Source organism: Bombina bombina, chromosome 6 (assembly GCF_027579735.1).
Source record: "Bombina bombina isolate aBomBom1 chromosome 6, aBomBom1.pri, whole genome shotgun sequence".
NCBI lineage: Eukaryota > Metazoa > Chordata > Amphibia > Anura > Bombinatoridae > Bombina > Bombina bombina.
In genome coordinates this window covers 117,788,670-117,811,261 of record NC_069504.1, presented here as the reverse complement: position 1 = coordinate 117,811,261, position 22,592 = coordinate 117,788,670, and the positions used below count along the sequence as shown (strand labels likewise).

General features: G+C 35.1%; 1 protein-coding gene across 1 annotated transcript in view; it reads left to right on the top strand.

Annotated features, from left to right (window-relative positions):
• The window catches only part of LOC128662695 (chloride anion exchanger-like), a 160,065-nt gene that overhangs the window by 68,578 nt on the left and 68,895 nt on the right, over positions 1-22,592 (top strand). Inside the window, exons 5-13 of the mRNA XM_053716581.1 lie at positions 6,439-6,629; positions 8,447-8,611; positions 10,292-10,444; positions 13,841-13,923; positions 15,357-15,504; positions 16,519-16,632; positions 17,260-17,337; positions 18,635-18,730; positions 21,216-21,322. Of these exons, the coding sequence (XP_053572556.1) occupies positions 6,439-6,629; positions 8,447-8,611; positions 10,292-10,444; positions 13,841-13,923; positions 15,357-15,504; positions 16,519-16,632; positions 17,260-17,337; positions 18,635-18,730; positions 21,216-21,322 (1,135 nt within the window). The remainder of the gene's footprint in view (positions 1-6,438; positions 6,630-8,446; positions 8,612-10,291; positions 10,445-13,840; positions 13,924-15,356; positions 15,505-16,518; positions 16,633-17,259; positions 17,338-18,634; positions 18,731-21,215; positions 21,323-22,592) is intronic.

Sequence of the window (22,592 nt, the reverse complement as noted above, 5' to 3'; positions counted from 1 at the left end):
CGAACCAGGTACTGTATGCCACCGTTATGATGTCTGGAATCTACGAGTTCTTCAACTTCGAATTCATCGGGTAAATCCTGAATTGGGTCAGAGGGAAGTACAACACTGGTGTCCCTCATAAGTCTAGCAGGTTTTATCAGTGAGACATGGAATGTGGAATGGATGTGCAAACTAGGAGGTAGACCCAGAGTGACTGCATTTTCGTTAACCAATTTAGTTATGGGAAACGGACCTATGAACTTCCTGGCAAGTTTCTTAGCAGGAATGTTCAAACGTAGATTTTTGGTTGAAAGCCAAACGAAATCACCAATAGAGTATACTGGAGATGGCCTTCTCCTCTGGTCATAATATTTCTTTTGAGAATCTTGAGCCTGTTTGATGTTATCTTGAAGAGTCCTAAAGACCTCCAGCATGGAGTTAGTCAACTGGTCTACCTGTGGAGAGTCTGAGACAACACCTGGGGCTAAAGAAAATGTAGGGTGAAACCCATGGTTGGCGAAGAAAGGTGACATCTTAGTACTGGCATTGCTTGCATCATATATATGGGCATATATATATATAGGCATATTCAGCGAGAGGTAAATATTCCTCCCAATCATGTTGATGTTGTGAACAGTAACACCGGAGGTACTGCTCAAGCCATTGGTTTGTTCTTTCCACCTGTCCGTTCGTCTGTGGATGATAGGAAGACGAGAAACGATGGTCGATCTGCAGGATTCTGCAAAGATGTCTCCAGAAGTTAGATGTGAACTGTGTCCCTCTGTCAGAATACAGTGTTGAAGGGATTCCATGTAATTTGATTATATGCTTGACAAATAGTGTTGCTGTCTCCGCTGCTGTAGGGAGTTTATGGAATGGCACAAAGTGTGCCATCTTGGTGAGATGATCAATGACTACAAGGATTGTTGTTTGTAAATTCGAGACTGGTAATTCTACAATAAAATCTAAACCAACATGTTGCCATGGTTTCTCTGGAATGGGTAGAGGTAACAGAAAACCAAATGGGCTTTTATTTTCGTTTTTGCAGGTTGTACAGATAAGGCAACTACTTATGTGTTCCTTTATTGAGTCCTTTAACCCAGGCCACCAGAATTCTCGTGTTATCCGTTCTGAAGTGCGTCTCACTCCCTGATGTCCGGATAGAGGGGTATCATGGAACAAGTGAATCAATTGTTGTCTAAGACTGACTGGGATATACAATTTTTCATTGTGGTAGTAGAGGCCATTGGAATGTAGAGTGACCTGATCCTTTGGTAAAGCGGAATCAGATTTTAGTGCCTCCACGATTTGTTTTGAGTAGGAAGATATAACACCTAAGAAGCGTTCTGGAGGTATCATAGATTTTTGTGTTGAGGTTTCTGGGGGTTTGTCCTCTTTTCGTGACAAGGCATCTGCCTTGCCATTCTTGTTTGCTGGTCGATAGATTATATTGAAGTTGAACCTGGCAAAATACAGGCTCCATCTCACCTGTCTTGCGGAAAGGGTCTTGTTGGTTTGTAAATACTCCAGGTTTATATGATCAGTGTAGATCACCAATGGATGGAGAGTGCCCTCGAGAAGATGCCTCCAATGTTCTAGTGATCTCTTTATTGCAAGGAGTTCTTTGTCACCAATGGGATAGTTTCTCTCAGCTGGTGACATGACTTTAGACAGGTAAGCTACTGGATGGAGTGGGGTGGCCGGTGTCTCTCGTTGTGACAGTACAGCTCCGATGGCATAATCAGAGGAATCCACCTCGAGAGTGTAAGGTAGCTCAGGATTGGGAAATTTCAAGATTGGAGCTGTAGTAAAGCGGGACTTCAATTCTAGGAAAGCATTATTTGCTTGAGGAGTCCAGCGGAATTGCGTAGATCCAGATAGTGTTGAGAGAGGTTTTGCGATTTTTGAGAAATTCGTAATAAATTTGCGATAATAATTCGCAAAACCTAGGAAGCGTTGGAGCTCCTTTTTTGTTGTGGGTGTTTTCCATTCAATGACTGTCTGTACTTTATTTTGTTCCATCTCAATTCCAGCTGGAGAGATATGGTACCCTAAGAATGATATTTGGTTAGTGTGGAACACACATTTCTCTGGCTTGGCGTACAGATGATGAGTACGTAAGCGGGAGAGGACCCAACGGACATGTTTAATATGTTCGGATATATTTTTTGAGTAGATTAAGATGTCGTCTAAATATATCACGATACATACGTCTAAGAGATCCCTAAAAATATCATTGATAAAAAATTGGAACGTTGCTGGGGCATTGCAAAGCCCAAATGGCATCACAAGATATTCGTAGAGGCCGTACCTGGTACGGAACGCAGTGAGCCATTCATCACCGTCTCTAATGCGGACTAAATTATAGGCTCCACGTAGGTCAAGCTTTGTAAAAACAGTAGCTTGGTGCAATCTTTCTATATGTTCGGGAATTAACGGCAGGGGGTACCTATTTTTGATAGTCCTCTTATTAAGTTCCCGATAGTCTATTATGGGACGTAGAGTTGAATCTTTGTTTTTGACAAAAAAAATCCCCGCACCAGCTGGGGAGGTGGATGGTCGTATGAACCCCTTACGTATGTTTTCATCCAAATATGTTTTCAGATAATCCAATTCTGGCTTACTTAGAGGGTACAAATGTCCGTAAGGAACTACTGCTCCAGGCTGGAGATCTATCGGGCAGTCATAGACTCGATGCGGCGGTAGTGCCTCAGCCTCTTTTTTACTGAATACGTCAACGAAATCGGTGTATTCTTTGGGTAGTGTGAGTTCATTTTCCTGTAGATGTAAGAGTAAACCCTGATGCGGATAGCAGGTTGTCTTGCAAAATGTGGATGTGAAATCGACGGTCAAGTCCTTCCAATTAATTTGGGGCTGATGTAATTGCAGCCAACTTAGGCCTAAAATAATAGGGAACAATGGTGAGGGTAGGATATCGAATGTAAGATATTCGGTGTGCCCAGAAGGTGTTAGTACCTGTAAAGGTATCGGCTGCTGTGTAATGGGACCTGTGGAGATATTGGTACCATCAATAAGGCGAATAGACACAGGTTGTTGCTTGCAAACAAAAGGAATTTTATTGACAGCTACAACATCTTTATCTATATAGTTGCCGTAAGCTCCGCTGTCTACTAAGGCATTAGTCGTCAGTCTGTTTTGGTCCCACTGTAAATGGAGAGAGAGATAACAATAGGTGGAATTGCTCTGACAGGTATGTGCAGTGTGAATGTGATGGAACTTACTTTTCCTTGATTTTTGAAGTACTGGACACTCTTTTACGGTGTGGCTGGGATTTGCGCAGTACATACAGAGGTACTGTGTTCTCCTTCGGTTCCATTCTTCTGAGGTAAGGGGACCTCTAATCACACCTATGTCCATAGGTTCAACCGTATTCTTGCAGGAAGTTGCTGGTCTTGCATAATTTGAGAGTTTAGATGTGCTTTCTGGCGTACCCCTCTCACTTCTCCTCTCTCGCAGCCTACAATCTATTTGTATCGTCAGCTTCATTAATCCTTCCAAGGTATCAGGAAGCTCTACACGGGCTAGCTCATCCTTAATAGGATCTGACAGGCCTATCCTGTATTGATTTTTTAGCGCAATGGCGTTCCACTGCAAGTCGGTTGAATACAGTTTGAATTCCGTAATATAATCTTCAACCTGTCTTCGGCCTTGTTTGAGGCCTCTCATATTGGATTCTGCAGTTAACTGTAAGTTAGAATCAACATAAAGTTCATACATTGTAGCAAGAAATTGTGGGAAGGAGGTTAAGACTGGATCATTGGCCTCATACAGTGTATCCGCCCACACCCTTGGTTCGCCACGTAAGAAAGATATCATAGTTAGTACTTTGATTTTATCTGTACTTTAGGTTTTTGGCTTCAATTGAAATAACAGAGTGCAAGCATTTTTGAAATGTCTATAATTCTTGCGATTACCTGAGAAGGTATCAGGCAGCGAGACTTGAGGTTCTATGGTAGGCTCTGAAGAGGATGCTGTTGGAGTGAGGGAGTCCCTTATTATACCTCTTAAGGTCTGGTTCTCAACTTGAAGCTCCCTGAGTCCCTGTGAGAGCTGGTCCACTCTCTGAGAAAGATTATACACCACTTGTGGCAATTCTGCTGGGTCCATTTTGGGGGCTTGGTAATATGTAAGATTAGAGCTGGGATCTAGACCTCAGCTGCAGAATTGTTTTACAAAAGTGGTTGTTGTTTCACCTTCTTTAGGAGCGTAGCTATTGTTCAGGTACGCTCAAGTAATAAAGTGATTTTAATTAGTAGGTGGTAAATACTCAGGTCTGATATTTGTCAGATGGTATAGAGATCTGAGGTTGTGCTAAAAGTGTTGGTGACTTCACCTTTGGTCTGAGCATATTGGATGTCAGATAAGTACAGAGAAGTAATAGGTAGAAGTATAAATGCCAAGTTAGTACCAGTCCAGCACAGTAGGGGTTACTGGAGAGAGTGATGATACACAGCGCAGCTCCTACCTCTGAATACCCAGTGTGTATCTGCCTGTCAGCACTAGGTAGCGTGATGGCTGTGTGTGCAGCTCCTACCTCTGAATAGACAGTGTGAATCTGCCTGTCAGCACAGGATATGCTGACAGCAGAATTGTAGCAGCGTTCAGTTTATGCAAGGGAGAGGTGGAACAGCTGAATCCTTAGTTGGAAGCTGTTCAGAGGGTAATTATGAAAGTTCTCTTTGCAAAGGGAATTATAGAAGAGGATTCCTTAGAATCTGAGGCTCAGAGTAATTTGAGAAATAGGACGTCCTATACTTATAATCCAAGTTAGGAGAGAAGGCAAACAAAGTTAATCCATATGCACAGCGTGCAGTTCAGGAACAAAACAAATTACCAAGCACTTGTCTGCAGGTGTGCTGGTACTGATATAGGTAAAAAGGGTGGAGTTACTAGGTGAGCAGAAGTTTAACCCTTACAACCAGGGACAGTTAACTGGGAATATTGACACAATACCAGTAGTGCCATCGTATTTTCTCTTTTCTTTGCTACACTTAAATACATACAAACCCTTGAAAAATTCAGAAATAAGATGCAGTTAATAGTTTAGTTTAGCTTAGACTTTATATTAAAATATGTCATCAACACACTATTATAGTTACAGAATATTTGATTTGGCATTCTCCTTAAAGTGATGGTAAATCCAAGTGTATAACAAACACTAGAATTTACCATCACTAAAAATAAACTCTAGTCTCTGTCATCAATTAGTAAAAAAAGGGAGCTAAACTCACCCTTTCTGTGCTGTGTATATTGCTAAAATCAACGCCTCTGGCCGCCAATGGCACATTGCTCCTTTACCAATGAGGTGACGCTTCAACCTCTAGCCGTGCTAGGATGTCAGTTGACATGCAAGGCTGTAGGTTTAGAGGTGGAAACCTCACCTCATTGAAGAAGAGCTTATTTTTGGAATTCCGTGTAATTGTTGATTGCATAAACCCTACTTGTAAATATAGTTTAGTTACTGCAAACCTTAAAAAGTAAAAACCGAGTCAGAAAATGTTTTTCCTCCTTATTTTTGCTATTATGGATTTTAATAAACGTATAGTTAAAACTATTTTTGTTAATTGTGATCGGCATTAACAACATTAATGTGTTGGTTAGAAACTCTCGGCTGATTTGTTTTCAGTGGATTTACTACTATTTTTTTAAATTGTTATTGGCATTAACAATATTAATGTGTTGATTAGAAACTCTCGTCTAATTTTTATTTAGTGGATTTTTGGCAAATAAGGGCTCTATTGGTTTCAATGTGATCACAATATTAGGTTTTTGGCTGTGTTTCTGAGCCGATAACGCATTTTCAGCTTCCAAAAAAAGGTCTGTTTTTTAACATGAAGCCATAATGTTTTTAGCAATTACAATCCATTTTCTTTATATTTTTTAACAAGACAATGTGGAATAATTCTATAATGTTGCCCATGTGCAAAACACTCTGACATGGCTACAGACAACTTTGTATACATGGATTCATTAAAGCTCTATTCATCACTACTGTAGCATTTGCAGTGAGCAGGACACACATTTTCATATGTATATAATACTTGATATCTCATACAACAGAATCATCTGCAGGTAAAGCAAGAAAATAGAAATCCCAAAAATACTTTAAAATTTTTTAAAAGTGTCAATAAAATAATTAAGCAATAAGTCCTTAACAACTGAAAACATGTTTCTAGTTGACTTTTATTGGCTTGATCCGGGAAAAACACGCTTTCCATATTGGCCAAAACTGAAACCTTGTTATCAGGAGTCGATACCATGGATTAGAGTTAACCCTATTATTGCTGGTAGAGCTCGGTGGCTTGGTGTTCCTCATAGATTTCATACATGTTGGCATCAGACAGTGATGGTATAATTACATGATATAAGCACAAACAAATCAAGTTTAAAACAACTTGAGAATTTATCTTTTTTTTTTTTATTATTATTATTTTGCAGGTCCTTTTCCTGTTTTGAGTTTGATGGTAGGGACAGTCGTACTGCGATTAGTTCCAGATATTAGCAATGGAATGGTAAATGGAACTGACACAGTGCTCTTCAATATGACAAATGAAACAGAAGGCCTATCAATTGCTGAGAAAAGGGTTATTGTTGCAGGAACTGTGACGGTCCTTGCAGGGATTTTTCAGGTAACCAATTTGTTCACTATATTTTAGATTTAAGATGTTAAAATCTGACTACATTGTTTATTTAATTAAATGAATCCTAAAATTTAGCATGGTTAGGTATTATTTGGCAAAATATTTCAAAAACATTATTTCAAAGATACATTTACAGCAGTAGCCCTTACAAAATTCTGTTTAACCCTTGCTGTCCAGATGCCAAAATGCATTCTTTATTTTAAAATTTTGTTTTTATAAAACACAGACAAATTATGTTCATTGAAGAAACTATAATGAATATTTTTTTTTTGCATAGGAAAACTGTATAAATATTTGGTGGTTTATTTATTGAGAATAAAGAGTCAATAAGGGACAATTTGAACTTTTTTAAATTCTGTATTATAAGTACAAATTTTTACAAATTTCCACAGTTTTAATAAGATTTAACTATGCATTTTTTAATTATTTCAATATTCCATTTATTCATTTCATATGCATTTTAAATAAAAAAAAAAAATGTGAGCATGTCTGTTGTTAAATATAATTTTATTTGTTAAAGTATGATTCTTTCTGAATTAATTTATATAAATTATCACCTGGGATTATGGATACTTACTAAAAGGAAAATAGACAAACTTAATTTACGATCTTAAATTATTATAACTTCCAGAATAATTATTAAAATAAAATACAATTAATTAGCTTTCCCAGATTATTTTAACTTTCAGAATAGTCATAATTATGTATATTAATATAATATACAATGTATTACGCTCTAGCAGATTTTCAATTAATTTTTTGTGCATCTGTATACAAAATATTTACAGCTTCATTTGAAGTTTTCATATTCAAGCCCATTAAAATCCAAATTAATAGCTGCATTCAATTTTATCAGTAAACACCTTACAAACAGAATTTTGCATGAATTTTGCCTTTTTTGAGTGGAGCATGTTTGAAAATCATATGAAATTGTGATTTACACGCGTGTCATAAATTGATCTTAATGGTTAAAGAGACACTGAACCCAAATTTGTTTTCCCCGTGATTCAGATAGAGCATACAATTTTAAACAACTTTCTAATTTACTCATTTTATCAATTTTTCTTTGTTCTCTTGCTTTCTTTATTTGAAAAAGAAGGCATTTAAGCTATTTTTTGGTTCAGAACCATGGAAAGCACTTGTTTATTGGTAGGTGAATTTACCCACCAATCAGCAAGAACAACACAGTATGTTCACCAAAAATGGGCCGGCATCTAAACTTACATTCTTTCATTTCAAATAAAGATACCAAGAGAATGAAAAGAATTTGATAATAGGAGTAAATTAGAAAGTTGCTTAAAATTGCATGCTCTATCTGAATCACGATAGAAAAAATTTGGGTTCAGTGTCCCTTTAAATGAAAAAGAAAAACATTTTTTAAAACACATTTGGCAGTTGCTGTATTGTCAATACAGTCATCATTATTATTATCGGTTATTTGTAGAGCGCCAACAGATTCCGCAGCGCTGGTCATGCTTTATTTCTGCTTATTTGTGCTTCCATGACTGTCTGTTAAAATATCTGCAACCATACCCCTCCATATCTTATAGTTCTTCACATTTAACATTTTTAAAAGTTTTAATAATTAAAAAGGATGAGAAATACTTAGAAAATGAATAAAACAAAATCACCAGAGCTTCTTTATAATGTTTTTATATGGCTCTTTTGATGAACTTTTGAATTATTCCTACCTCCAAAAGGATTTCAACGTATAGGCTTTGAATAAATATATTTTGTAACTAAATAATTTTAAATAATTGTATTGGTTTTGAATATTACTAATGGATATTTATTGTCCTTTGTAGCTGGCTTTGGGGTTACTACAAATTGGTTTCATAGTAATCTATTTATCGGATCCCTTAATAAGCGGATTCACCACAGGTGCAGCTGTTCAGGTTTCTGTGTCTCAAATAAAATTCCTCCTCGGAATTAAAGTAGCGAACTTCAGTGGACCTCTGGCCTTCTTTTATGTAAGTAACATGTGTCTAGTTTTCTGACCAGTAGTAGATTAATAACAATAAAGCAGATAGAGGACTTTGATACTTTAATGATACTCTGTCTCATTATAACTACTATATTTTAAGCTTAATAATGTTATTATTCAAATTTGAAAGGTAGAAGAATGTGTATATATGCGCTGTAATTAAAGTAAGGTATCAAAATAAAAAAATATAAATTGCTCCAGACACTAGCGGTATTACTGAATTGTGTAAATGAGATGTGCAAATATACCACTTCATTAAGTTAACCACTCATTTAAAATGTTGAATAATAATTAATGTCTACTGGATTTATATATTTGGTATTTATTAAGTCAGATAAAAGCAATGTCTATATAAGAGTCCTCTGTGTCAAGGCTGTCTGTGATGCAGAATTAAATCCGTCTCAAACAGGCACTAGAAAAAAGTTGAGAGGAACTTTACTTAGGCACCATCTTAGTGTAAGCATATCCCCACCCACTCTTAAAGGGATAGTAAACACTTTGGGCAAGATTACAAGTCGCCCGTTATGAGTTTTCTGCACGAGATGTGAACATTTCGCAAACAATTTCCATTACTCAGCTATTACAAGTTTTGAAAAATTGCGATTGAGCACACGCATTAGCCTTATACGCAACAATCCTTTCATCGCTCGATTCAAGATAATGCACTCCTACCTCAGCCAATTACAGCCAATGTGCAAATTTAGCCCTCACAAGGGCATGCATTGTTCACTTAAAAAAAAAAAATCCAAAAGAACAGAGGGAAATATTAAAAAAATACATTATATTACAAAGGTCTGTGAGAAAACATCAGACACAGTTTGAGCTCACTCACCAAGGCTGCAAGACTTATTTTACAAGAAAAATAAAGTACGCTTTACATTTTGTAATTTTTAAAAAACTGTCACTTTATATTTTATAATTTCACTTTATATTTTTTACTGTGTACATTAAAAAATGATTATTTCTTTAAGAATTTTGCTGCGTAATTTAAATGAGCACTTTTTAATATAAATTGTAAAGCATACTATTAATATATTTTTTAATGTGTACTTTATGATTTTAATTTGATACTTTCATAAATTTTTTAGAGCACTGTATTGTAATGTATGTTTCCCTCCTTCACATACAGACATGTAAGGTGCTCACTTAAAGGGACAGTAAAGTCAAAATTAAACTTTTATGATTCGTATAGAGCACTTATGAGCCTACCTAGTTGTATTCTTCAATAAAAGATACCAAGAGAATGAAGCAAATTTGATAACAGTCCCTTTAAGCAAGATTCACACCTCTATTGCTAAATTTTGCCTTTCTATAAAGCTGTTCAGGACCTCACAGTACTAATAGATCTTTTTAGATAATCTCATCTGAACAGTGCTTAAAGTGTAATTATTTATTATTCATGAAATGTTTCTAGAACAAAATCTTTTGAAAAGATGAATTCTATTAAAATATACAGTAAAGCACAGCCCCTCTGCAATACTTCAGAATTCACTGTAGATGGTGATACTATGCATTTTAGTTCAGCAACAATAAATAAATCACTAGGGCAAAGTTTATGTCAGAATATCACTGAATGTGATATTAACTACAAAGTACTTGATACTGAAATTTTTGTTATCTGACTGTAAAATAACCACATATTAATGTGATAACTGATTTATTACAGACCTTAAAAGACATCATATTAAAGATTACAGGCACCAACATTGCAGATCTTGTCACATCGATTATCATTATGGTTGTGGTTTTCATTGTCAAAGAAGTGAACGAACGTTACAAATCAAAAATTCCTATACCAATCCCTATCGAGCTTATTATGGTAGGTAGAACACAAAATATATCTTATACAATATTTTTGCACATTTCTTAGATGAAGGATGACACGTTGCACTACCCTGACTGGGAAATTGTGAAAGAGCTATTGAAAGTTGGGGAAAACTGTGGTTTCTGTAGGAAAATGTACATATGAGCTGCACAATGATTTATTGGCCTCTAGTTATCATGGTCTGGCGGACCTGATCCGACACTGCGGATCAGGTCTGCCAGACCTCTCTGAATACGGCGAGCAATACGCTCGCCGTATTCAGCATTGCACCAGCAGCTCACAACACCGCCCCTGCAGACTCGCGGTCAATGGGCCGCCAGCAGGGGGGTGTCAATCAACCCGATCGTAATCGATCGGGTTGATTTCCGGCGATGTGTGTCCGCCTGCTCAGAGCAGGCGGACAGGGTTATGGAGCACCAGTCTTTGTGACCGCTGCTTCATACAGAGCTTGATACATATGCCCCATTGTTTGCTATTATACTCAAGGTGGAGAGCTTTTTCCTCATATTGAGACTGGTTTGGAATCCCTATACCAGATTTAGGGCCGATAAGGGGTTTATCACGGGTGTTTGCACCTATCGGATTTAACACTCATAGGGTTAACACAACAAAAGTAGATTACAAAGTACAGTTACACTCATAATAAAACCATCTAATAAATATTATTTAAAAAAGTTATAAGGGCTTAAAGATATGAGGTCTCATATGAGGTTAGAAGAAGAAAAAAAAGGCAGGCAAAGGGTTTTAAATTTGGGATACATACATATGCATGCATCTATATATATACATATATATATTTATATATATATATATATATGTGTATATATATATATTTTTATATATATATATATATATATATATGTGTGTGGTGTACATACATATGTATTTATATGTGTATTTATGTATTTACAGACATATATACACATATAAGCACATAAACACATATGTACACACATATAGACATATACAGTATCTCACAAAAGTGAGTACACCCCTCACATTTTTGTAAATATTTTATTACATCTTTTCATCTGACAACACTGAAGAAATTACACTTTGCTACAATGTAAAGTAGTGAGTGTACAGCCTGTATAACAGGGTACATTTGCTGTCCCCTCAAAATAAGTCAGCACACAGCCATGTCACATGAAAAGATATAATAAAATATTTACAAAAATGTGTACTCACTTTTGTGAGATAATGTATATAAGTGTATTGGATCCCTTTGCAGTCAAGTAGATTAAAATGTGAAAAAGCATATTGATGCAATATTCATATTTATTAAAATGTTTAACATTGTATATAATGAAAATATTTTACATTTCACTGTTCTTCACATAGGGGAATATGTTCTAAATATTTATAAATAGATATTCCTATATATATATATATATATGTATATATATATATATATATATATATATATATATATATATATATATATATTATATGTATATATCTATACCTATTTATAATCATATATATATATATATATATATAATATATATATATATATAGAGGTATAAACATATATTTGTGTAGAATACCATCAGATATATGTAGAAATGTGTATTTTTGAATAAATATAACATATTCTGCTATGTCAAGAACATTGAAATGTGAAATATTCATATTTTCATGTCGGTTTGGCCCCCTTTAGAATATGCAATCTGGTTTACGTGCGAGTAGGGTGTAAGGGTTTATTTCTACTTTTTTTGCTCCATTAACTTCTATGGGGGAATACGTTATCACCCACATGATATTGTAAGTTTGGGCTTTTTACGCTCATTGGGTTAGCGTGCAAGCAAAAACAGTTTACTTTTAACTTGTAATACAAGAACAACCCAACGCGCACAAAAAAAACATATTTTTAGCGGAGTTAATGCTTGAGTGGAAGCATTAAATAATGCTTCCCTTCTAATCTAGCCCTTAGTATATAGCAAGCAAGAATCCATCATATGCTGCTGAGCCCTTATAAGGTCAAAACAGCTGTCCACATGTGATGTTTCTTGTTGTGGCAAACCCCTCAATCGACCCACAGGGTTGGGTCACAGGTCAGGAGGTATGGCCACTTGTTGCCCAAAACCCCTCTGTGTCTTGGTTTCAAAAGACTGACTGGGCCATGCAGACAGGGCTCCTAGACATGCCCACATACTGCCTATAACCCCCACCTCTCCATACAACTCTACCTCCCAAGCACAGTCCTGCATACAAAATGCCACTGCCTACAAGCTCTTAACCTGTCATATCCCAGAAATCAGCCAGCAGATATTTGTAGGTATTATGTACTCTTCTGTCTCTTGTAATGCGTAAAAGCTCTCTTGAGCATCACTGCACTGGCAAGAGGGAATACATGTTAAAAACAACATTTAAAGCAAATTAATGAGGCATTTTGTAGCCCATTTCCATGGCCATATAGAATGCTGGTAATTCAGGTTTTATGTGGGAAAATGTATAGGTGGGCTATACAATGACCTCTTGTGTGATTTGAGTTTCAGAATAAGTTAAGACTTAGATTATGCTGATCTGTCTTTTACTTAGCATATTAGAGATTAGTGAACCTGTTAATTATAAAAGGGCAAGACTGTATGAGTTCAGTCCTGTAAATTAAACAAAGGTAGATGGAACAAGAGATACCGCAATGATGAAGCAATCTGGTAGCATAAACTAAGTCCATTAAATGGTAGACAAACTAGCTGGAAGAAAAGGGATTGCAAGATTGGAGCACACTGTGTCAGGTTGTTAAATCACAATTCAGCAAGCAAATCTGAGATTAAACTGCAGTTAATTTCCATAAACAAATTCTGGTAAAACAGGCAGGGTCATACCCAAGGATTAGAGCATAGATCTGAATTAAATGGAACTATTCTATGAACTTTAGGTAGGGTTAAACAGAACTATGGGCTAGATTTATCAAGCCCCTACGGCAGCCCTACGGCAGCAAGTTCTCGCAAGAACTTGCTCGCCGTGATTTATCAAGCAGCGGTCACCAGACCGCTGCTTCCCTAATCTATTTGCCACCTCTAAACTGGCGAAATTCAATCTCCTCGGTCGAGTACGACTGAGGAGATTGACAGCTCCTGCCCGCGCGTGATTGGCTGTGCGCGGGCAGGGGGCGGGATTGCACGCGAGCCCAAAATTGCTCTCGTGTGCAATACCAAATACCTGCGGGTAATTTCGCCCCACCACAGGTGAGCTGAGGCGTACAGGGGCACGTATACGCGACCCTGTACGCCTCAGCTATAATAAATCTAGCCCTATATGTGCAGACAGAAACACTGCATTAAAGCTTTATCATTCTGCATTATACAATACACTTTAATGTTTAAAAATGCATTATACTTCAAAGCATATTTAAAAAATAAATTGAAATATTTTGTTTTCTTATAGACAGTTCTCGCAACTGGGATCTCATATGCATTTGATTTTCGTAAAAGATTTAATGTACAGGTTATTGGAATCCTAGAAAGAGGGTTAGTAATCTCTTACTTCAATCTTGATAAAGATATATGTGTGTGTGAGTGTGTTTATTATTTAGTTCTACTTATCACTGTTAATGGGATTAAAGGGATATGAAACCCAAATTTCTTTTTACAGAAATTTGGTATATGTGATTTATTTGCAATCACTACAAAATTGAAACATTTAAATTGATGGTAAATCCTAGCATTTGTGAAACGCTAGGATTTCCCAGTGGAACAAATAAAGGGAACTTTCAGTTATGAAGTATAAAATACTTAATGCTGAAAGCTCCTTTATTTGTTTGCAGCGTTCGCCACACTGAGCTGCTAAGGCAGCTCACGGCAGAACACTATTTGGCTAAGAGGCGAAGTTTCCACCTCTTAGTCAATAGCCGTGCGGGAAATCCGGCTTGGCGCCGGTTAAGTAATTTTTGAGATATTGAAAGTCAATTTTAAGATGTGTACAAAAAACATTCTACAAGTTTTTGTAGGTTTTTTTTCCAATTCATGGTTATTTTTTATTTATCTATTTTAAGAGCACTAACAACCATGAAAAGCCTTAGAAACATTTTTCCTGCAGCTCAACAAGTTCAAATAGCCTCACTTTAAATTGATTGAGTTGCCACCAAAAAAAAAAAATTACTGATAAATGAAAGTGGATTGGAATGGCAAATAAAAATTAATTGGAATGGGGTGGAAAAATGCTTTCAAGAAACACAAAATTTTGAACTAGATAAAAGGTCAACTCCTGTAAAATAGAGTTGATAAGGGGTTTTAATATGAAGTATATTACAAGTAATAACAGTTTGCGGACTAATAAATATATAAATAAATAGAAATCAGATTAAAGCCCAGGTATCTAGAGGTTTAAGAAGTATATATATAACTAAAAATGTTACAATTATTCATAAACCTCTACTTATAACACTAATGGGTTTTATTTTTAATATATAACTCTTTAATGAAATTGGGCACAAACCATAATTAATGCCAGTTTATCTATTGTTTTTATTGAAATGTTCAAAACTTAAACACTTTACCCCCTGAGAGATTATTGTGACATCACTGATGACATAATTAATGACATGACAAATGCCATGCCAATGACATCATAACTGTAATAATGTTTGACATCACGTAATCTAACATCATCAATGACATTTCAAATGACATATGACATCATGGATGACATCAATACTGACACCTTACATTACCAGATTTATAAACCTATTATTTAAAATTTTGAAAAATGTTTAGAAACTTATAAAACAGTTTTATTGCTGACATTAATTCTCATTCTATCACTAAAATGTAGTAACTATTTTAGTCTGTATGTATGCATTAAATTATTGATAAGTTGTGATTTGATATCAATATCACTGAGCTACAGAATACTTTTGTTGTTCCTTACAAAATCTCTATTTTGTTTCTTCTTTAATATACAGATACCAGGCTCCAATAACACCAGATGTTTCAATTTTTCAAGAGTGCATTGCTGATGGATTTGCTATTGGGATTGTTGCTTTTGCTGTAGGATTTTCTGTTGCTAGAGTATATTCAATCAAACACGATTACCCTATAAATGGAAGCCAGGTAATAATGTTTATAAATATAAATAATTATAATATTACAGGTACTTCAAATTGCAGTGTTTTTTTTATATATTGGCAGCTATATAAATACTCTCTTTAGTCAGTTATACACTGAAAATATATATTAATAACGCGTTTGTTACAGTGTAGCCACACTATTAGTAGTAAAACACCTTCAGTACAGTGTGATCTTACAGTGGCTATAACAAAAGAATATTAAAAAAGCTGTCAAGTCCAAAAAACCTGCACTTTAGTAAAAGCATAATCTTCTGCCTAAAAAGAAAAGAATGCGCCAAAAATTAAAAACACATTTATTTAAATAACAAAAATGATATAAATATATTACAGTTTTTAACAGTATACTAAAGATACTGTATATATAATGAACAGTTTTAATAGAGAAACATCGCTGGGAGTTTCTAATTTTATAACAACTATCCTTCATCTTTTTACCCATACCAGCCTCAGGCAGCAAGTCCTATTGTTTCCTATTGAGGGTCATCCCACTTTTTTATAAAATATCGCCGGACGCACGGATTGCAAGACTGGCGAGACAAAAAAGACAATTTCTTGTGGGTCTAGTGATCCTTTTATGATCGGGCCCTATAGTCTTAATTAATATTTAGGATTACAAGTATTATTGCATTCCTTTACTGTATGTACATCAAATTCTATATATTATACCATGTGTTTTCAATTCACTTTAAAAGTTTATCCAAAAACTGATAGATTAATGCAGTTTTCATAACATTGTGATGCTATTTTTTTGCTATATAAAGAGCAAGGCCTGTATGAAATGTATGAGTTTTAAAACATATTTTTCTCAGAAATTATATTTATTTTGTGCATTTTATTTATACTATAAACTCAAAATAGTTCAAATCAATAAAAAAAAAAGTGATCTGACTATTTAGTACTTTTATGAGCACTGAGCTACATTGTTGTGACAAATCAAGGTTATATAAAAATGTTTAGAAAGAGGTAATATGTGTTGATTCATCATTTTCTCTTCTAGGAGTTAGTAGCATTTGGAATTGGCAATATATTCTGTGGTTGCTTTAGAGGGTTTGCAGTTAGCACATCTCTGTCAAGATCAGCAGTTCAGGAAAGCACTGGCGGCAAAAGCCAGGTAAGAAAATTCCTAAAGTTAGAGCTTTATGAGTTAAGCGTTTATTACAAGCTAAATAAAAAGTGTCTTGCATGTTTGTCCAGTAAACCTGTAAAGTAGGATTTGCCTTTACCTGCACAACACTGCTCATAAATGCTTTAGTAGTATTGTATCATTGTGATAAAATTAAATGTGAAAACTTTCCACAACATGATAGAGTGATTGCTTGACAAAACATTTTGAAAATAAAATATTAAAGGAACATGAAACCCATTTTTTTCTATTTTCTTGGTATCCTCTGTTGAAGGAACAGCAATGTACTACTGGAAGCTAGCTTAACACATCAGATGAGTCAATGAATAAAGGCATACATATGCAGCATTGAATCAGCAGCTAGCTCTCAGTAGTACATTCCATTTCAACAAAGGATACGAAGATAACAAAACAAATTACAATACAGAAGTAAATTGGAAAGTTGCTTAAATTTGTATGCTCTATCTGAATCATGAAATCTTTTTGGGGGGGTTTATGTCCCTTTTTAACTCATTTTTATCCTGTATCTTAAAGAGGGTGTTTTCCAGTAGGCAATAAATATATTTACTTTTGTGTCCCTTGAAACTGTAACAAATCCTTTTTTCATTATTGCAGATTGCTGGTGTTCTTTCAGCTCTAATAGTTATGATTGTTACGTTGGCTATTGGGTTCCTCCTGGAAACCTTACCAAAGGTATTGTGTTTGTTTGTTTGTTTAATGTTACATTTCTGGCATAATCACTTTGTATAAGTAAGGCATTTAGCTAAAAAATAATGATGTTAATGCATGAATAAAACAAATATTTATATTTGCCATATTGTGACAGAGATGAATAGATAGACAGACAGACAGACAGACAGACAGACATACAGACAGACAGATAGATGATTGATAGATAGATAGATAGATAGATGGATAGATAGATTAGATTAGATAGGATAGATAGATAGATAGATAGATAGATCGATAGATAGATAGAAAATTGATAGATTAGATAGGATAGATTGATATATATATAGATAGATGATAGATAGATAGATAGATAGATAGATAGATAGATATATGATTGATTGATTGATTGATAGATAGATAGATTAGATAGATAGATAGATTGATGATAGATGATTGATAAATAGATGATTGATTGATTGATTGATAGATAGATAGATAGATAGATAGATAGATAGATAGATAGATAGATAGATAGAAATAGATAGATAGATAATTGATAGATAGATTAGATAGGATAGATAGATAGATGATTGATAGAAAGATAGATATATAGATAGATAGATAGATAGATTAGATAGGATAGATGATTGATAGATAGAAAGATAAATAGATAGATAGATAGATAGATAGATAGATAGATAGATAGATAGATAGGTAGATAGATAGATAGATAGATAGATAGATAGATAGATAGATAGATAGATAGATAGAGGCTACCTCAGCTTGTTCTAAAATTAAGAAGCTTTTTTCAACAACTAAAAATAAATAGAAAGAGCTAAATTTATAATAGTAGCAGTTTTCCTTTTTTTAACTGTATGAATCAGGAAAGTTTCATGCTTGTTCATATAAAGGCCCCCATTTAATAAACTTCAATGGATAAGGTTCACTCCTGCAAATCCTGTACACCAGCACTGTGGTCATTGTATAGCCCACCTATACATCTCTACACAGAAAATTTAAGCTACCAGTGTTTTCTATTGGAGGAAAGAATTCTGAGTAATGATATTGATTGTTCACACAATTCTTTAATCATCCAGAATTATTTTCTCTAGTGGAAAACACTTATGGTTCAAGTTTTCAGTGCACAGATGTAGAGATGGGCTATACAATGATCTACAGTGTGTCACCATACTCTATACAGGGGAGAAGGCTATTCCCCATCATGTTTACTCACCATAACTTATATTGAGACTAATTTTGACAAAAGAAACAGAATTGTTAAATAACATTATGATTATTTTTGTCTTTTTTGTTTTAGTCCGTGCTTGGAGCGCTAGTCTTAATTAATTTAAAGGGGATGCTGATGCAGTGTGAACAAATTCCCATATTGTGGAGAAAGGATAGATATGACTGTGTAAGTGTTTACCTTTATGTGTTAGTTTATTATATTGTGTGCTTCAGATCTGAGTGTTTATCCCTCAATAGCATTTTATAAAAGATCTTGTTTATCTATGCATTCCATAGGCACACACAGGGCTGTAACTGGGCGATGTCCAAGGCCACACAACTACAAAAAAAAACCTTCACAGTACTAAAATCTGTGCAAATAATTTATGAAAAATAGTTTTATAACAATAAAATGTATTGTTTGGTTTATCTTCTTACCAAAAAGAATGAGCAAAAAATGTCAACACTTCCTGTTTTTTGCAAAGATTCTTTATGCTTATATTACAAGGTCAAAGTGTTATGTAAAATACATAATAAACAAACAGAACAATCTACTTTTATGGCCAGACACCTTACTATCTAATAAAGAAAGTATATAACCTGTAAGTTATGAAAGGGCAGATTTACTTATTATTGACAATGGATGTCATAATCTAATTCAACTTTAAATGGATGTGATCTACAATGCATTCAAATAAGTTCATTAAATAAGTTCCTTTTAAACATTGTAAATAACTTGTATTGAAAGAAGATGAATAATTGAAAGACTTGAAGATGTAAATGTATCTTGTAGATCAGACATAGCAAGGCATTGCAGCCAGAGCTGGGTTTACAAGGCTTGTGCTCTTAGACACACATATGGTTTCCAGATGCCTGTATAAAACCTGACTGCCCAGTATTTAACATATGTTACCAAACTGAGTCTGATCTGAGATCAGAACCTTTTTACTTGACAGGAGCTTCATATCATTGTTGTGATCTGATGGCTGTTGTGAGCATTAATAATAGTATACTTTATTTATAAAGCACTGTCCATGGGTACAATTGTTAAAAGTAAAGTAATGATACAATACTTGTAAGACAGAAGACAAAATTTGACAAACAAGTACAGGAGGAATTGAGGGCCCTACTCCTATGGGAAGTTACAGTCTAGAATGTTAGGAGGGTGATAAACCAGAGGTGAGGACTGCAAGGATGAGAATGATGTTAATGCAGAGATAGATGAGGGCAATTATTAGGTAAGTGGAATTAATTGGCTACTGAGTTGGGTGGTGGGCTTCCTTGAACAAAGATGTCTTTAGCAAGAGTTTAAAAGAAGACATGTTAGGGGAAAGTCTGACAGTGAGTGCTCCAGAGGGTAGGTCCTGCACAAGAGAAGTCCTGCAGTCTAGCATGGGAAGAGGTGATAATAGTAGATAGAAGGAGCAGGTCATTGTTGGATCTTAGGTAGCAGGCTGGATTATATTTGTTGATTAGTGAGAAAAGGCAGTGGGGCATAGCATTGGTAAGGGCTTTGTAGTTCAGGATGAGAATTTTGAATTTAATTCTGCTGTGAATGGGGAGCCAGTGAAGGAACTCACAGAGAGGTACAGCAGATGCAGAGAGGTGGAAGAGAGGAAGGCCAGTGAGTAAGTTATTGCAATAGTCAAGATGGGAAATTACAAGGGAGTGGATTAGTTGCTTAATGGTGTCAGAACTCAGAAATGGACAAATGTTCGAAATATTGCATAGGTGGTTGTGGCAGGATGAAGAGAGCGATTAGATGTGGGGGATGAAGGACAAATTAGAGTCAAGTGTCATGAGATTGATCTACTTTCAGATGTGGGCAGATACCTAACACTGAATATAAGCAAAGGGATCTGATACAAAGTCTGATGTTGACATATGACTGACAGAAGTGGTGGGGTCATGGTTATGATCTGAGGATGGATCAGAGGACCACCTGCTGCTTTCAATGGTCACCAGCCCAGTAGTTTTGTAAAGAGCAACTGCTAAATCTAGACACACATTTATTATATGGTCCCAGACCATGTAAGTGCTTCTCAGAGATTTTACCCTTAGGCAGCTGCCTTCATTGCTGAATGGTTAATCTTTTTTGATCGTTGCCATCTCTGGCAACAGAGGGATAGAGTAAAAAAAAAACATTATTTTGTGATATAGTTGTGTTATGAGTAGTGTTGAATAATTCCTTATTAATTTAACAATATGCAGTTAAAAACAAAATATGCACACAGATTTATGAAAGAAGAAATATGAATTTCTTGTCTGCACTGAATGTTGAGTAATGCCAAATAAAATACATTTCTCCAATAAAAGATAGTGTAATCTTCCATAAACAGAATTAAAAATTGCAAAATTGTTAGATGGTGCTGAACATTATGAACTAATTGCAGAAGTAAACCTTTGCTTCTTGTGGCAAAATAAGATAGCAACCTAAAAACACTGATCCTATATGGTAGTGTCACATATCTTCATTATGGATACAACTACCATACTTTTATATCCTAAACATAGCAGTTTATAAACATTGCACTGTCTCTTATGTATTTTACTCACAACTATACACTTGTATAAAATTAATACATCTGTATTTTTTATGTTAGACATAGCTGAATCTTTATTGAACATACTTGACATTCAATAACTAAAACGTTCTTTGTGTGTTCATTCAGTCTGTATGGGTGGTAACTTTTATAGCTGCTGTTGTGCTGGGACTTGACCTTGGATTGGCTGCAGGTGTTGGATACGAGCTGCTGACTGTTGTGTTCCGTACACAGTTGTAAGTATTGCTAAGCTTTTGTGATGTCACTGTTGCTTAATTACCCTTTAAACCTGCTATTTTCTTAATATCCTAAAAAGTGGAAAATAGATGGACTATATAAATAATTATGAAGTATTTAGCTTTCTTTCATGTAATTGGCAAGAGTCCATGAGCTACTGACGTATTGGATATACAATACTACCAGGAGGGGCAAAGTTTCCCAAACCTCAAAATGCCTATAAATACACCCCTCACCACACCCACAATTCAGTTTTACAAACTTTGCCTCCTATGGAGGTGGTGAAGTAAGTTTGTGCTAAGATTTCTACGTATGGCTGTTTTTATTTTATTCCCTCCTTCTCTAGTGACTCTTGAGTGGAGATCCACATCTTGGGTATTGCTATCCCATACGTCACTAGCTCATGGACTCTTGCCAATTACATGAAAGAAAACATAATTTATGTAAGAACTTACCTGATAAATTCATTTCTTTCATATTAGCAAGAGTCCATGAGGCACACCCTTTTTTATGGTGGTTATGATTTTTTGTATAAAGCACAATTATTTCCAAATTTCTTTTGTTGATGCTTTTTACTCCTTTCTTTATCACCCCACTACTTGGCTATTCGTTAAACTGAATTGTGGGTGTGGTGAGGGGTGTATTTATAGGCATTTTGAGGTTTGGGAAACTTTGCCCCTCCTGGTAGGATTGTATATCCCATACGTCACTAGCTCATGGACTCTTGCCAATATGAAAGAAATGAATTTATCAGGTAAGTTCTTACATAAATTATGTTTTTTTGTGTATTGTGAAATTGCTTGGTCAACACAGAAATCTAAAAGTTGAGAATTAGACTATAGAAAAATTGCTTGTTTTCTAATATCTCAATGTACTTTGTTCCTCAATACATAATCCATTGCAGATTTTAAAAAGGCGACAAACAAATTCTCAATCAATATAAAAACGCCACTTACCATTAAAGGTTACAACAACCCTTAATGTGCCAGTATATCCTGAGCTTAGCAGTGTCAGTGCTCATTTTGGAAATACCCTCAAATACCATTGCTACAAACCACTGGCCAAAAAATGTAATCTCAACCTTCAGGTCTACTCCACAATACCTAATCCCTAATTTTACTTAAATTAAAACATAAACCTTCGTGTATCATTCCTACACTCCCTTCAGACTCTACCTTTTTTTGTCCTGTTTCTTGCCATGATATGATTTTTTTAATTGTTCTGCCTCTATTTATATAAATTTAAACAAACCTGATTGGTTAATCACGT